This window comes from Vidua macroura, chromosome 7 (genome assembly GCF_024509145.1).
Source record: "Vidua macroura isolate BioBank_ID:100142 chromosome 7, ASM2450914v1, whole genome shotgun sequence".
NCBI classification, from domain to species: Eukaryota; Metazoa; Chordata; class Aves; order Passeriformes; family Viduidae; genus Vidua; species Vidua macroura.
This window is the reverse complement of record NC_071577.1, coordinates 17,890,820-17,907,092: the sequence shown is the minus strand read 5'-3', so window position 1 is coordinate 17,907,092 and position 16,273 is coordinate 17,890,820. Positions and strand designations below refer to the sequence as shown.

General features: G+C 38.6%; 1 protein-coding gene across 1 annotated transcript in view; it reads right to left on the bottom strand.

Moving 5' to 3' along the window:
- Nucleotides 1-16,273, bottom strand: part of TTN (titin) — a 236,560-nt gene that overhangs the window by 45,942 nt on the left and 174,345 nt on the right. The window contains exons 243-269 of the mRNA XM_053983149.1: nt 15,968-16,270; nt 15,560-15,868; nt 15,194-15,475; nt 14,635-14,934; nt 14,201-14,494; nt 11,136-14,102; nt 10,719-11,039; nt 10,326-10,610; nt 9,819-10,118; nt 9,231-9,533; nt 7,904-8,179; nt 7,489-7,788; nt 7,096-7,398; nt 6,557-6,856; nt 6,142-6,429; nt 5,753-6,049; nt 5,361-5,663; nt 4,962-5,267; nt 3,908-4,195; nt 3,514-3,804; nt 3,132-3,419; nt 2,375-2,965; nt 2,176-2,280; nt 1,485-1,682; nt 1,106-1,402; nt 398-985; nt 2-304 (exon numbers count right to left, since the gene is read on the bottom strand). Of these exons, the coding sequence (XP_053839124.1) occupies nt 2-304; nt 398-985; nt 1,106-1,402; nt 1,485-1,682; nt 2,176-2,280; nt 2,375-2,965; nt 3,132-3,419; nt 3,514-3,804; nt 3,908-4,195; nt 4,962-5,267; nt 5,361-5,663; nt 5,753-6,049; nt 6,142-6,429; nt 6,557-6,856; nt 7,096-7,398; nt 7,489-7,788; nt 7,904-8,179; nt 9,231-9,533; nt 9,819-10,118; nt 10,326-10,610; nt 10,719-11,039; nt 11,136-14,102; nt 14,201-14,494; nt 14,635-14,934; nt 15,194-15,475; nt 15,560-15,868; nt 15,968-16,270 (10,986 nt within the window). The remainder of the gene's footprint in view (nt 1; nt 305-397; nt 986-1,105; nt 1,403-1,484; nt 1,683-2,175; nt 2,281-2,374; nt 2,966-3,131; nt 3,420-3,513; nt 3,805-3,907; nt 4,196-4,961; nt 5,268-5,360; nt 5,664-5,752; nt 6,050-6,141; nt 6,430-6,556; nt 6,857-7,095; nt 7,399-7,488; nt 7,789-7,903; nt 8,180-9,230; nt 9,534-9,818; nt 10,119-10,325; nt 10,611-10,718; nt 11,040-11,135; nt 14,103-14,200; nt 14,495-14,634; nt 14,935-15,193; nt 15,476-15,559; nt 15,869-15,967; nt 16,271-16,273) is intronic.

Below are 16,273 nucleotides of genomic sequence, written 5' to 3'. Positions count from 1 at the left end.
CATGCAACATCTTTGCAAAGGACTGAGTTTGAAGTATCACTTGGTGGTCCGACTCCAGCTCTATTTTCTGCGCTGACACGGAATTCATATTCGTTTCCTTCCAGAAGACCAGTTACTTTGCATCTAAGATCTGAAACTGGTTTCTTTGTTGCTCTCACCCATCTTAAACCTTTCTTTTCTCTTCGCTCCACATGGTAACCTGTGATTTCACTTCCACCATCATCAACTGGCCTTTTCCAGGTAACTGTGACAGTATTTTTAGTCACATTTGTTACTTCTGGTTTTCCAGGAGGGCCTGGAGGACCTGTTCAGGGAGAAAAGGGTATAGTTAAACAAAAAATCCAGTCTTTAGAAATTAATAAAACCACACTGGAATTCCTTAGCTTGTTCTACTTACCAAATCTATCCACCATTTTAACTGGTTCTGATTGTACTGGTTCACCCTTGCCATACTGATTTACTGCTGAGACACGGAAAACATATTCATTTCCTTGAATGAGTTTGCTAACAACATGCCTACAGCTTTCAATGTTTTCAGCAACCAATGTCCAGAGCAGTCGACTAGTTTCTCTCTTTTCAAGAACATATGATTTTACTGGTGATCCACCATCTTCTGCAGGAGGTGTCCATGTAAGAGTCGCTTTTTCTGCTGAAACATTGCTGATCTCAATAGGCCCTGGAGGTCCTGGAATATCTAAAACTTTCACATGTACAGTCTCCTCTTTAGTGCCGAAAGGATTGGTTGCAGTGATGGTGTATTCTCCAGAATCTTTTCTGGCTGCATATTTGACACTTAGAGTAGAAGAAGTTGGTTTGGTTTCAATGTGCACAAGCTCTGAGGGTCTAAAATCTTTTCCAGCTTTGGACCATGCTGAAGTTGGAGGTGGTTTGCCACGGATGCTAATAGCAGACAGTGTGATGGTTTCCCCTGCTTTTACTGTTAAACCTTCCTTCAAAGTAGGATCCAGAACAATGCTTGGTGCCTCTGTCAAAACAAAGTCAAAAAATACTGACTGTTACAACAAGAACACAGGGAGAGGAAATAAAAGAGATTTGATAATAATTATTCAAGTAAAATTCTGCCTTTTCAATGCTATCTACATACCATACTCATCCTTGCATATTATGGTTCCTGTGGATTCAGATGGAGGACTGATAGCTCCAGCAGTGTTCTTTGCTCTAATTCTGAATTCATATTTGCAGCCTTCAGTAAGGTCAGTTACAGTAAATGCACAGTCTGGAACATTCACATGATTAGCTTTCATCCAAGTCTTTTTGGGTAAATCACGCTTTTCAACAATATAGCCAGTTAATTTATGTCCGCCATCATACTTTGGTTCTGTCCAAATGAGTGTTACTGAGTTCCTGGTTACATTGATAACTTCAGGTTTCCCAGGAGGATCTAGAAGAAAAATATAATAAATAGCAGTCAAACAAAAGCTATTTCAAATTTCAGAATTTTCCTTTTTATTCTGATGACTTACCAATAGGATCAAGTGCCACAACTGGTTCAGATGGAAGACTTGGTTTACCTACTCCAGCCATATTGATTGCCATTACTCTGAATTCATATTCCAGACCTTCAGTTAACCCTGTCACTCTGAAATCTTTCATTCTTATTGGTGTTGTATTTGCTCTCTTCCACAGAAGACTATTTCTTTCTTTAACTTCAATGTGATAACCTAGAAGATAAATGATGAGATAAAAATATGGGGGGGGTTCTAGAAATCCTAATTTCTCACAGCATTGTCAAACATCATACTGCCTGTACTGCACATTGCATATGCATTGTGCAAGAGGAGCACTGAAAATCAGGTTAAGAAATGGATGTGGACATACATGATGGATGTACATAATTGCAATGAGGAGGTGTGTGTAATTGCAAATTGCTAATTTTGTAGACCCAAGTATTGTCACATACAGGTGGATTTGGGTTTATTTCTTTACACATTTTGGCTCTGAGCAAAGATATTGTTTCTCATTTAGTGTTTTCCTAACATTTCAGTTATTTCTTTTTTTTAAATAGGAAGTAAACCAGTGAAATCAGTCAATTAATCAGTCAGTCAATCAGTCAATGACTCAATTTAGTGCATAAACACCTGCTACTTTTATCTTACCTTTTGACAGAGAGAAATATTAAGAACTGAAATACTAAGGAGGTTTTGGGGGATGTACCTGTGATTGGTGAACCTCCAGTTCTTCTGGGATCAGTCCAAGTTAAAGCTACAGACTCATGCTGAACAGCAACAATATTGGGAGGTGGAGGAGCATCTGGGACATCTAAACAATATTGAAAAAATGCAGCAGTGTTAAAAATTATTATCACCTCAAAAATAAATTTTTAAGATTTCAAAAATTTATAATCTATACTTACCAAATGGATGCTTTGCAATGACAGGCTCTGATTTAAGACCTTCCCCTACTCCATATTTATTTTCAGCCCTGATCCTGAATGTATATTCATTTCCTTCATGAAGTCTTGTAACTCTAAATGTGGTTTTCTGGACTGCAGAGGCACAAGTCACCCACTTATTGTTTATGTTATCTCTCTTCTCTAGAACATAGTTAGTGATTTCTGAACCACCATCATCTTTTGGAGGACCCCATTTTAAGGTTATGGCATCAGCTGTGACTTCTTCAAATTTCACTGGACCTGTTGGTATGCCAGGTTTGCCAACAACTTTCACAAAAATAGTGCCTTCCTTGCTGCCAGCAACATTCTTCAGAGTTATTGTGTATTTTCCTGCATCAGCTTTCTGGCAGTCATGTACTACAAGGGTGGTGTTAACTGCTGTAGATTCAAATGCAACTCTTCCACTCTCAGTAATTGCCTGGTCTTCATCCTTCTTCCAAGTTACGGTTGGGACAGGTTTGCCTTTCATAGGGATTTTAAGACGGAAATTGCTACCCTCTTTAGCAGTATAGCACAAATCAGGTAGATCTCTTAAGTCAAGTTCAGGTGGCGCTGTAAAAAATGAAGGAATCCAGTTATTCCACCATACATAAACTCTGTGGTAAAATTAAGATGCTGTTTTAAAGGTGTCTAATTTCTATGTATACATGGTAATGATAGTATGCATAAATTATAATTTGGGTCAGTAAAGCATTGAATTAGTGGTCTTGCTTCTTACCAACATCATCTCTTGCAACAATTGTGATCTCTGATGGAGTTCCATATCCAGCATCATTTTGGGCTCTCACTCTGAAAGTGTATTCTTGTCCTTCTTTTAAGTCTCTCATTGAAAAATGGAGGTTCTTTCCCCGCATGACTTCTTGCCATTTATCTTCACCAATCAGGACCTCCACAATATATGCAGAAATACGGCTGCCACCATCACTGATAGGTTTCTTCCATACCAAATTGCATGAAGATTTTGTTACAGCTGAAGCTTTTAGATCCACAACTGGCCCAGGTGTTTCTAGAAGGAAGAAAAGGATAGTAAGTTTTCATTCAAGCTAAAAATAAAGATCATTTGAAAAAATAAATAGGTGAAAAGGATTCATTTTTCCTACCAGAAGCTTTGACAGCATCACGAGTTTCACAAGGATCACCAATACCATATTCATTTTCAGCAAAAACTCTGAAGAAGTAAGATTTGCCTTCTTCTAAATTAGTTATCCTGTAGCTTGTCTTTGGACATTCTGTTGTTACTGTGGACCATGATTTTCTTTCTGCATCACGTTTTTCAACAACATAATTTGTGATTGGACTGCCCCCATCTACTAGAGGAGGTTCCCACGTAATGAAGGCAGAATCTTTAGATGCTTCCTTTACAATCAGGTTAATGGGTGGGCCTGGAGTATCTGCATAAACACAACAACACCATATTTGATTTAGTAACAGACTTTTGAAAAACAGTTAAAAAGTTAACAAATATATAATAATGGGGAAAGCCCTGAGACTTACCAAGTACTTTTACAACAATGGTGTATGACTTTTTGCCACAGCTGTTCTCTAGACTGAGGACGTATTTTCCAGCATCATATTTATTTACATTTTCACAACGCAGGAAGGTATCAAAATCAGTTGATTTGATGTCTAATCCTTGTCTATCTCTTAGGTTGGCACCCACTTTAGACCATGAAATCTTAGGAGGTGGACGTCCTCTTACTGGCACGTAAAGTCTCATTGTGACTCCAGCACGCAACACAAGGACTTTCCTTAGTTCTGCATCAAGTTCTCCTTCAGGTGGAACTGTGTGTTTAAGAAAAAACCCCGTGTAATTAAAGCACCATCTTTAAGATGATCACAAAAGTTACTGTGACAAACACTCCCTTTTTAATGGAATTTTGCTAGACTACCCAACTTCTCATGCCTGTGATGATGTTAGTAAGTGTCCTGACTCCTGTTTGAAGATAAATTGAAAATATACCATTTTTTTTTCAATGATTTCACCTCTTTTTTTTTTTTCTGCCTTTATGCCATTTATGTTAGAAAGGCTCTTAGTTTTTCTAGAATTCAAAGGAGTTTCAGAGCACCCTGGACTCTAATGCTTTTCTTGAACTAAGATAGTTTTGTGAAGCAATGATTTTGTAAGTACAGCAAAATGCATACAAAAGCTAGCATGTATCTTAAGGATCAAGTGTCATACAATCAAGGAGTATCATACAGCTGCTTAGAATAGTAATCTTGGCTTCAAATTATTTAGAAGACATGAAGGTGACTGAAAGTTTTAAGAAAGATGAGAGGTCTGAAAATTCTAATATTATGATTAGAAAAAGAAAAATAATCTTGAAGATCCAGTAGGATGCAGAAAGCTATAAAGCATACAATGAAAAAAGCAGACACCAAATTCTATTCCTAACTGCCCTGTTTTCTTCCAAATTAGCCACTGTTAGCCCACATTTTTTAAGCCCACATGTTCCAAATTTATCTGTGCCTGTGACCAAGTGTGTCTTTGAAACTCATCCCATAAATCGAAGCAAAAGTCAACAAGACAATGTGTTTTCAGTGAACATACTCAAAATATCTTTGGCAGTGTGTTTATCCGGAACATCACTTGGATCGCTGTATCCAATCTTATTGACAGCATAAACACGGAACTGGTACTCTGTGTCTTCCATCAGCCCTGTTACCACAAATTGTGTAGCCTGTAAATTCTTGGGTAGATTGCATCTGACCCAGTTGTCTGTGTCAGCTCGTTTTGATTCCACTAGATAACCAATGATAGGGCTTCCTCCATCATATGCTGGTTTGCTCCATGACAGGCTTATCGAATGACGAGTAGTATCAACCACTTTTGGGAAAGCAGGTGGGCCAGGAGGATCTGGGAATTAAAACAACATAAAGTTAGCATACCAAATGCTGCATGATAATATTTGGAAATAATAATGGAAAATATCTGAGACTTGTAGCTTACATTGAGGGTCACGAGCATACACTGCTTTAGATGGTGCACTAGGCTTGCCAGGTCCAGCCTTATTCAATGCTATCACCCGGAACTCATACTCTGTTCCTTCTTGGAGTCCCGTAGCTTTAACAGTCCTTTCGATGACAGGCTTCCTGTTTACTTTTGTCCAGTTAAGAGCCTTCGTTTCACGCTTCTCAAGTATATAACCAGTTATTGGGGATCCACCATCACTAGCTGGTGGCTTCCAGCTAACAGTCATAAAGTCTTTAGTTACATTGCTAATTACTGGTGGATCACAAGGTCCGGGCACATCTGTGGAGATTTATTCGAAAATTACATTTACATTCTTAAGTATAGACAAAAACCCAGTGACTAATGAAACTGTTCCACAAAGCACTTACCATATGGGTTCTTAGCAACTGCGGGTTCAGTTAAGATGGGGTCTCCAACACCGTATTTGTTTTCAGCACAAATGCGGAACTGATACTCATGTCCTTCTATTAGTCTCTCCACTGTGCAGCTTGTAATGGGTACATTGGCACTGACTTGGGCCCAGTTAGGTCTGCTTGTTTCACGCTTGTCTACAATGTAGTTAGTAATTTCTGAACCTCCATCTTCCAAAGGAGGCTCCCAAGAAAGCATTGCACGATCTGCATACATATGTTTGATTTTGACAGAAGCCGGTGGGCCAGGCTTATCTAGAACAATTAACATCACATTGTTATAGTTCTATCTCTTGCTATATCATTTAATTATAAATGTATTTATTAACAGACAGTCTTTAGCTTACCAAGTACTTTAAGCCTAATGGTTGCTGACTTTGATCCACTTGCATTTTCAGCAGTAATAGTGTAGTCTCCTGTTTGCTTCCTGTTAACACTGAACAACTCAACTGTAGCAAGATTTCTCTTCGTGGTGATCTTAAGACCTTCAGATGGCTTTAAAACTTCTCCTTCTTTCTTCCAGGTGATTGCTGGCATTGGCTTGCCATATACATTTGCCTCCAGGCGCACATTAGTTCCAGCTTTTACGGTAAGCTGTGATTGCATAGACAGATCCAACTCTATTCTGGGAGGAACTGAAAGGAAAGAGTAGAAGAGTTAATCGATCTAGTAGGAGATAAATGTCTCATTCTTCATATGACTGTTAGTTCCTGACATGCACAGACTCCTTCCAGAGCTATCAAATCCTTTTGTATTCCTTACCATTTTCTGGATGAATGGTCACTGGATCAGAAGGTTCTGAAGGTCGGCTAATGTTAACTGCTGTCTTGGCAATTGCTCTAAATTGGTACTGAGCATTTTCTTCCAAACCAGTTACAGTGTACTCTTCCAGGGGTATTTGATATGGAGTTGTATTGCACCGAACCCACTTATCACCAGGTAATTTGCAAGCCTCCACAAAATAGCCAATAAGTTTGCTACCACCATCATGCTTTGGTCTTGTCCATACCAGTGATGCAGTACTCTTAGTGACATCAATAACTTCAGGTTTGCCAGGGGGATCTACGGCAAATAAAAACATATTATAGTAATTTTTTCAAAAAAGAGCTAACACATTAAAAAATGGCTTTAATATTACTGGATCCTATTTACTGCATACCTAGACAGTGCAATTAGAGTGATGTCATAATAAGCATGAAAGTATAAACAGAAGGGCAAACTAAAGATCATAATAAGTTGCAGATATATTGGAAATTATCATAAAAACAGTCTGTTGAAAAGTATTGGTATGGGTGGCTTACCAACTGGTGCTCTTGCTGTGACAAACTCGGTTGGTTTACTAGGTTTACTTGCTCCAGCTCTGTTCAATGCATAAATTCTGAAGGTATACTCAAGGCCTTCGATGAGGCCCACACAGGGGTATTCTGTGGAGCGCACAGCTGTGTCATTAGCTTTCACCCACAGTAAACTGTTCCTTTCTTTACGCTCAATGAGATAACCAGTGATTGGACTGCCTCCATCGCTATCTGGTTTATCCCAAGCAACAAAAATGCAGTCCTTATTGACCTTGGTAATACGTGCATTCTTTGGTTCACTGGGAACATCTAGAAAGTAATATGAAGATAGACATCAATTGTATGTTTTCTTATTAGAAAGTTTAAATAGACAAATGCTGCTATCAAAAACTGGCATACCAAATGGGAATTTTGCAATCATCTTGCCAGAAGCAAGTGGCTCAGAAATCCCAAAACGATTTTCAGCACGAACGCGGAACATATACTCTTCTCCAGGAATCAGTTTTCCAATTCTGCAGCTTGTCTTTGTGACAGAAGATAAAGCTGTTACCCAGTCTCCTCGGCCTACATCACATTTCTCAACTACATAGTTCGTAATGTTGCTGCCACCATCTTCAAGAGGTATGTGCCACGAAAGAGTGCAAGCATCAGCATCTATTTCAGAAATATCAAATGGAGGCTGTGGCGGACCTGGTTTATCTGCATGAAAAAATTATATAAAGAAAAAAGTGATGAAATAAAATGGCAATCACTGGAATATAGTAAAACCAGCTTTGTATAAAGCTGGACTGGAAAACAACCAAATGGAACATACCCATGACTGTCACTTTGATTTTCTGACTATCAGTACCAGAACTATTTTCTGCAGTAAGAGTGTAAAAATCAGTATCTTTTCTAGTCACATCCTTAATGATAAGAACAGAAGACTTTTCTGCTTTATGCACAGCAAGGCGACTGGATGTAACTACATCTTGATCTCCCTTTAGCCATTTACAGACTGGCTGAGGCTTCCCATATACATGAGCTTCAATTCTCAGTTTCTTTCCAGCTTTAATGTGAACATGATCAGGCATCAGAATCTTAGGTGGGACTGTAAAAAAAAAAAAACACACAGAGGCATATAAATTCAACTTCCTTGACATATTAATTTACTACTTATTTTTTCATGTGAAACTTCTCTGCTTCTCTCTTAAGTGGGATCACCTGTATGAAGGACTAGAAATTTTTTAATTTAGTTGTTCCACTTATGGACAACTTCAGTTTCTGCAGGTGGCAATATCCATTCCAGTCTTACTTTTGTATTATTATACAGTTTATAAGAGAATATTTATGAATTTGGATTGCCTTCACACACATTTATGTAGAGTTTTGTGCACTATTAATGCACAAAATATAATTTCTCTTTTTATTTGAAACCTTTTGCGTGCTTATTGCTGACTTTCTACAAGAAACATGGAGAAGAAAACTGAAGGTCTTAATGAGATAAACCTGCTTGCACGGTCAGTCGTTCTGTATCCTTGAATTATTTTTCTCCTACTTCTTCTTTTGCACAAAATCAATTTTTTCCCAAAAGAAACCTGGCAGCATGTTTGGTGTACTTCCTTCCACTGGCTAGTTTTCATTCTCCTGTTCCTCTACCTCTCTCGTTTTCTTCCCATGTCCCAAATTAAGAAGATTCTACTCATCTTGCCCTTACCCTACATCTTCCTGTGTCTCAGGAACCCTGCCACCTTAAATAGGCTAGCCTGTCCTCCATGATTTTTGTTTTAGATTCTCAACCAACCTTACAATATAAACCACTTATTTTCTCTTATATTAGAACAGCTTTCCAATTTATCTCTCAAACTACCAGTCTGACACTTCTTCTCTTTCATTTAAACTTCATTGAAGGTACTTATTAGTTCTCTCTAATTCTTATCTTCTGGTTCCAACTGAAACTGTACCTGAAAAATTATTTAATAACTCTGAATTAGTGGTCAACTCTCATTTTTTTCTGACCCGTCAAAATATTCATTACAGTTAACTATAATCCTCCAGATAACTCCATAAAGCAAATGTCTTTCTGTGACTCAAAAACCTGTATATCTCACTCATTTAATTATTGAAGCAGTATATTAGATAGTATTTAAATTGTTACTTACTGAGTTGTTCTTTAATTTCATATTCTCCTGTAGCTTCTATTGGCAAACTTACTCCTACAGCATTTCTAGCTGCCACTCTAAAGTTGTACTTCTTTCCTTCTTTCAGTCCAGCTACAACAATGGACAGATCTTTAACGACTGAATATTCCATCCAGCGATCTGCTGGTTGATCATGTTCTTTGTAGCTAACAATGTATCCGTCAATTTTAGAGCCTCCATCACGCAGTGGTGGCAGCCAGCCTAAAGTAGCACTATTCTTTGTAATTTCAGTAACTTCAAGTTTTCTTGGTGGATCAGGTTCACCTTTTGGGGGAAAAAAGGAACATATTAAACATAGAATTTCCAAGATTTTCTTACTCTTGAAAATGGATGCTATCCATGCAAATTCAACAATTTCAAATACTCATTGATCATATTATTTGAAAGAAACTGATACAGACATACTTATGTTTATACTTGAGTAGTTAGCAGCATTGTTCCATTTGGATGCATTAACTCAAAAAATGCAAAAATCTGCTAAAATTAGAGAAAAACAAACAGAAAACATTCATGGAGGCAAACATAAAATATACATAAAGGCATACATACTTAGAGGATCTGTTGCTAGAACAGGTTTTGGTATGTCACTTGGAACACCTGACCCATATTCATTCACTGCTGTCACTCTGAAGTAATATTCATTCCCAGGCACAAGGTTTGCTATTTGGAAACTAGTTTTCTTTAGTTCTGCCGTGACTGTTGCCCATGTCTTCCTGTCAGCCTCCCGTTTCTGCAGGATGTAATGAGTCACTGGGCTACCCCCATCATTCTCTGGAGGTGCCCATGAAAGATGGCAGGACATCTTGGTGACATCTGAAACCTTGAAATCTGACACAGGTCCAGGAGTATCTATGAAGAAATTTCAATTTATCTTAGTATTTTGTTCTTTAATAAGTTAAAATAAAAGGGGACCAAAAGCTGTCTACGTGGAGGGAGTTAGTGTTAGGTGACAGAATTATGCTCAAAAACTGTTGCATCTGAGGATAATAAATATTCTTGCTAGGAATATCCAAAATAGTTTTTAAATTGTCTTGAGATATTTCTCTCATTACTTACCCAGAACTCTGACGTTCACAAATACAGCCTTTTCTCCAGCTGCATTAACAAGTGTCAATGAATATTTGCCTGAGTCATCACGTGTTGAATCGGGAATGACACAGAAGGCCATAGTGTCAACCAGATCAACTTGTCCTTTTCTGATAACATTATCAATACCCATTCTCCTCCAGGTGACTTTTGGTGCTGGACGACCCCTCACAATAGCAAAAAGTCTAATAGGGCATCCTGCTCTGACTGTGACTAACTTTCTCATGCTGGCATCCAGCTCAATCTCAGGAGGTTCTGAAAGACAAAGAAATAAAATGCAAAGTTTTGCACATTAGATAAAATAAGCATAAAGCAAATAAAGTGTTGTATGTAAACACCCCAAAAGAAAATGGGAAAACCCACCAAGTATTTCTTTGGGAGACACAGCTTCTTTTAATTCTGCTGGTCGGCCCAGGCCAACCTGGTTTTGGGCAGAAACCCTGAATTCATATAATTGCTTCTCATCCAGGCTGGTAGCTGTGAATTCTGTATGAATAACTTGAGCAGCAACATTACATCGTTTCCATCCTGCTTCAGGATCAGCACCCTCAACTTTTGGTCTCATTTCCACAACATATCCAATAATCGGAGCACCACCATCGTACACTGGTTTTCCCCAACCAAGGGTTAAGGAAGTCTTCGTGCTATCAACCACTCTCAAGTTTGTGGGAGGACCAGGTGGTTCTGCAAGACAGTAAAAAGTACAGATTAGAACACAGCTGCACAGTTTAGCAATCTGTTAACATTGAAATACTACAGAAAAATTCAGTGGTATTTTACCTATTGGGTCTTTGGCTATTACAGGTCTTGATGGCAAGCTTGGTTCTCCAAGTCCAACTTCATTTTCAGCACTGACGCGGAACTGGTATTCATGACCAGGGAAGAGATTAGTAACCTTCTTGCGTCTCTCTGGGATGGGAGTTTTAGTAACTGGAACCCATCTAAGTGACCGTTTCTCCTTCTTCTCTAGAATGTATCCTGTAATTGATTTGCCACCATCATATTCTGGTGGATTCCAAACTACAGTCATCTCTTCTTTGCTGACTCTTGTGACATCTGGAGGGTCGGGGCGTCCAGGTCTATCATATTTTGTTTTTGCAATAATTGGATGTGTTTCTGTTGGTGGACCAGTGCCCATTTTATTCTCTGCACGCACTCTGAATATATATTCATTACCTTCAATGAGGCGTGTCACTTTAGCATAGTTTGTTAGGACAGAGGAAGAATATGTAGACCAAACCATACGCTTGCTTTCACATTTTTCCAGGATGTAGTTCTGTATTTCACAACCACCATCATCTTCTGGAGGATCCCAAGTAACAGTACATCTATCACTTGAAATGTCAGTGACCTTCAAGTTTCGTACGGGACCTGGTTTATCCAAGACAATAACAGTAGCATATGCTACAAAGCTACCAGCTGCATTAGTTGCCGTAATCACATATTTCCCACCATCAGTACGCCTTGATTTTGTGAGAACAAACTTAGATGTGTCAGAAGTGTTTTCAATACTGACTCTTGGAGATCTGGTGAGATCTGTGGCATCTTTGTCTTTTGCCCATACAACTTCAGGCTGTGGTTTTCCTCTGACTCCAGCCTCAATTCTAATTGTGTCACCTGCTTTCACAGTTAGAACCCCACTTAACTTCAAATCTAGCACTGGTTTCTGGAGATCTTCCTTCACAACAACTTCAGCTGTTTTTACCCAGTTACTTTCACCGGCCTCATTCTTAGTTTGAACTCGGAATTGGTAAATTTTATTTTCCACACATTTATCTACCATGTAGTGTGTTTCCTTAATGCTGCCTTTGTGAACTCTTTCCCATTCATCTGAATCTTTCAGTTTTCTCTCAACATGGTAACTTAAATTAGGACTTCCACCATCATAATCTGGCCTTCTCCATTTCAGGTATACGAATGTCTTTCCTTTCTCTGCAATGTGAAGATTTTCTGGCTCTCCAGGCTTGTCAATAGGATTGATAGCAAGGATAGGAGTCTTGGTCTCAATGCAAGGACCTGGACCTATTTTGTTCTCTGCACAAACTCTGAAGAAGTATTCACGGTTCTCTACAAGATTTGCCTTTACTAATCGTTTAGTAATATCAGAGGAGACAATTGACCATCCTCTCTGATTTGGTTGACGGTATTCTACTATGTAATTGGTAATTTCAGAGCCACCATTATCCACTGGACTCTCCCAAGAGATCATACAAGAGTCTTTTGTGACATAGCTTATTTTCAGGTTCTGACATGGTCCAGGTCTGTCAAGTACATTAACAACAGCAAAAGCTTGAGCCTGTCCACAGCTGTTTTTAGCTGCTATTATATATTTGCCATGATCAGATCTTTTGGCTTCTTTCACTTGCAGTTCAACATTAGGTAGGTCATGAAGTATTTCAACGTGCTTTTCTTGGACTAGTACTTTGCCATCTTTAGACCATGTTATCTCAGGATCTGGTCTGCCTTTTACCTTACCAGTAATACGTATTGTTTGACCTACTCGGACAGTAATTAAGTCTCGACAGGTCACATCTAGGCTTATTTCTGGAGGAGAAAGAATATCTTTTGCAAGTACAGTTTCTGGTAGTTCTCTTGGTTCTCCCTCTCCTACGATGTTGACAGCTTTTATTCGGAATTTATATTCATTTCCTTCTATTAATCCAGGTACTCTGAAAGCACACTGTCTAATGAGTTCATCTTTATTAATCCTATTCCACTGTGTAGTTCCACTTTTCTGACATTCCACAATGTATCCCAGAATTGGGCTGCCACCATCCTTGAGGGGCTTTGTCCACACAAGATCAGCTGATTCCTTAGTTTTGTCTTTTAATTTTGGATTTATAGGTGGTCCAGGAGGAGTGATAGGACGTGATGCTTTTATTGGATCAGAGCTTGGAGATGGTTTGCTTAAGCCCACCATGTTTTCTGCAAAAACTCTGAATTCATATGTGTTGCCTTCAAAAAGACCAGTGACTCTGTATTTCATATCAAGTATAGGTGTCTTATTGACACGCACCCATTTACCAGATGCTTCCCGACGTTCAAGTATATAACCAGTTATCGGAGTTCCACCATCAGATTTTGGTAGGGTCCAAGACACTGTTGCAGCATTTTCTGTAATATCATAAACAGTTGGTTTACCAGGTGGGGATGGTGGATCAAACATGTATTTAGCAACTGTTGGTTCTGAATCCAGGGGTGCACCAATGCCTATCTTATTTTCTGCACGAACACGGAAAATGTATTCACATCCTTTCTGCAGTCGTGGAACCTTAATTTTTGTGTGACTTGTTCCAGAGCTAACCACTCCCCAGGTTTCTTTCTTTGATTGACGCTTCTCAACAATATAATTTATTATAGGACTCCCACCATCATCTTTAGGAGGGCGCCAAGAAATAACCATATATTCTGGTGTTACTTCAAGAATATTAATAGGACCAGTTGGTGGGCCTGGAACATCCAAAACTGTAAGGTGCAGAGCCACAGTTTTGCTGCCAGCTGCATTAGATACTGTGAGTAGATATTCTCCTGTATCTTTTCTTACACAGTCTTTGATAGTAAGCACAGTTGAGTAATTGTCAGTTTCAATCTTGTATTTGCCATCTGGTTTAATTTCAGTGTCATCTGTAACCCATTTTGCTGTGGGAACTGGCACACCTCTCATAATCGCTGGAAGGCGCACTGTGGTGCCAGCTTTAACAACAAGACCTTCAATTAACTTCACGTCTAGATCCACAGATGGAGGTACTGAAATTAGAGAAAAATAGAAATTATTTTCTCGGGGCAAATGCTTATAGAAAAAGAGAAAAAAAATCAGTGAAAAAACATGAAAAACCAAAAATTACCTAGTTTTTCCTGACACTCTATTGGTATAGTTGTATCTGGAAGGCTAAGACCAACAATGTTTTGAGCTCTCACACGGAATTTGTATATTTTTCCTTTCTGTAGGCCTGTAACAACACAGTCTAGCATAGGGACTGTCTGGAACTTTGTCCATTCATCTGCACCATCTTCTTGATATTCCACCAAATACCCAGTTATCTCAGCACCACCATCACGATCTGGTCGATTCCAAACAAGGGAAACTTCAGTCTTATCAACATCAACATGATGTAAATTCTTTGGTGGCCCTGGAGGATCTTTTAAAATACAAAACCAAAATGGTTACTAGGATGAAAAATCTATGGTACCAGTGTATCATGTTCATACCAACAGGACAACCTCAAAATTAGCAAATCCCATATGAAAAAATCAAACCACATAACTGAAAAACACTTACGCAGTGGATCTATAGCTTTGATAGGCTTAAGTGTTTCCACATATGGACCTCTACCATACTGATTCTCAGCTGCAACTCGGAAGAGATACTGAGTGCCTTCCATCAGATATTTAGCCATATGACTGCGTTTCTTGGAGGATGATGAGATGGCTACCCACTGTGCAGAAGCTACATCTTTCCTCTCCACCACATAGTTGGTAATCACAGAGCCACCATCATCTTCTGGTTCCATCCAAGTGAGATAGCAAGAGTCACTTCTAACATCACTGATTTTCAGATTTCTGGGTGGACCAGGCTTATCTAACATTCATAAAAATATAATCTGTTATTTATTTGGTAACCAAAGCATTTCTTAAAAACCTTTGTAAATTTCAAGATAAACTATATTATATTTTATGTAGGTTTTAGTCCTTTTTCTATTTTTTTATATTTGTATAAAAATAAAAATATAACTTGGTTTATAACTTGGTTTACAGATATTTTCCAGAAATTTATTTATTTCCTGATCTTCAGTTTTAGAGTAAAAAGATGTTGGATAAAGGGAACACAAAAAGATTACCTAAGACCACAACTTTTACTGAAACAGTCTTTGAACCAGCTGGATTTTCAACTGTCAGGGAGTACATTCCACCATCTTCATGGACAGTGTTACGGATTTCAAGCTTACTGCCAACTCCTGTAACTTCAATATCAGCCTTGGGTGAGACCTCATGATCTTCTTTCTTCCAAGTAACTTTTGGGAATGGAACACCTTTAATAACAGCACTAAGTCTCAGGGTATCTCCAGCTTTTACATGCTGTTCTCGGGCCATATTAGCATCAAGTATTAACTCAGGAGGTTCTGGAATCAAAAATACAAGTTTTTACAAAATGAGGAAAAAGAAGTCTGCTCTTAGGTTAACTTAACTGATTTTATTAAACTCACCAAGCCTGTCCTTTACTTCTACCGGATCAGGAACATGTGCTGGATCGGATTCGCCTGCTGCATTGACTGCCTTGACCCTGAATTTATAGGTTAATCCCTCAGTAAGACCAGTGACTTTGTAGTTTGTTTCAGGACAAGAATCCGCTGTAAGATTAGCCTGTTTCCATTCTTCATCTCCAACTTTCTGAAACTCTATAAGGTAGCCAATTATCTTGCCATTTCCGTCATGGCGTGGTGGTTGCCAAGATAAATCAACTGAATTTTTAGTTTTATCTACTGCTTCTGGATTAACAGGTGGACTTGGTTTTGCTGTTAAAAAAGTAAAACAATAAAGAAATTATTAGAATAATTTTTAACTGAAACTGAGTGCATTAAGAATTCAATGAGAAATGTGATGCGATACTTTACCGATTGGATCTCTAGCGAAAATTGGCTTTGATGGTGGACTAGGATCACCAACACCAATTTCATTTTCTGCTGAAACACGGAATTCATACTGACAGCCTTCAAGGAGATCAGGTACTTTGAACTTTGTACCAGGGAAAATTGGGTCTTTGGTAGCTTTGACCCATCTTGTAGCCATTGTTTCCTTCTTTTCTACAATGTAGTTTGTTATTGGCTTGCCTCCATCATATGGTTTGTTCCAAACCACTACTGCAGAGTCTTTGGTTACATCCTTAATGATTGGTTGCTCAGGTGCATCAGGAACACCTG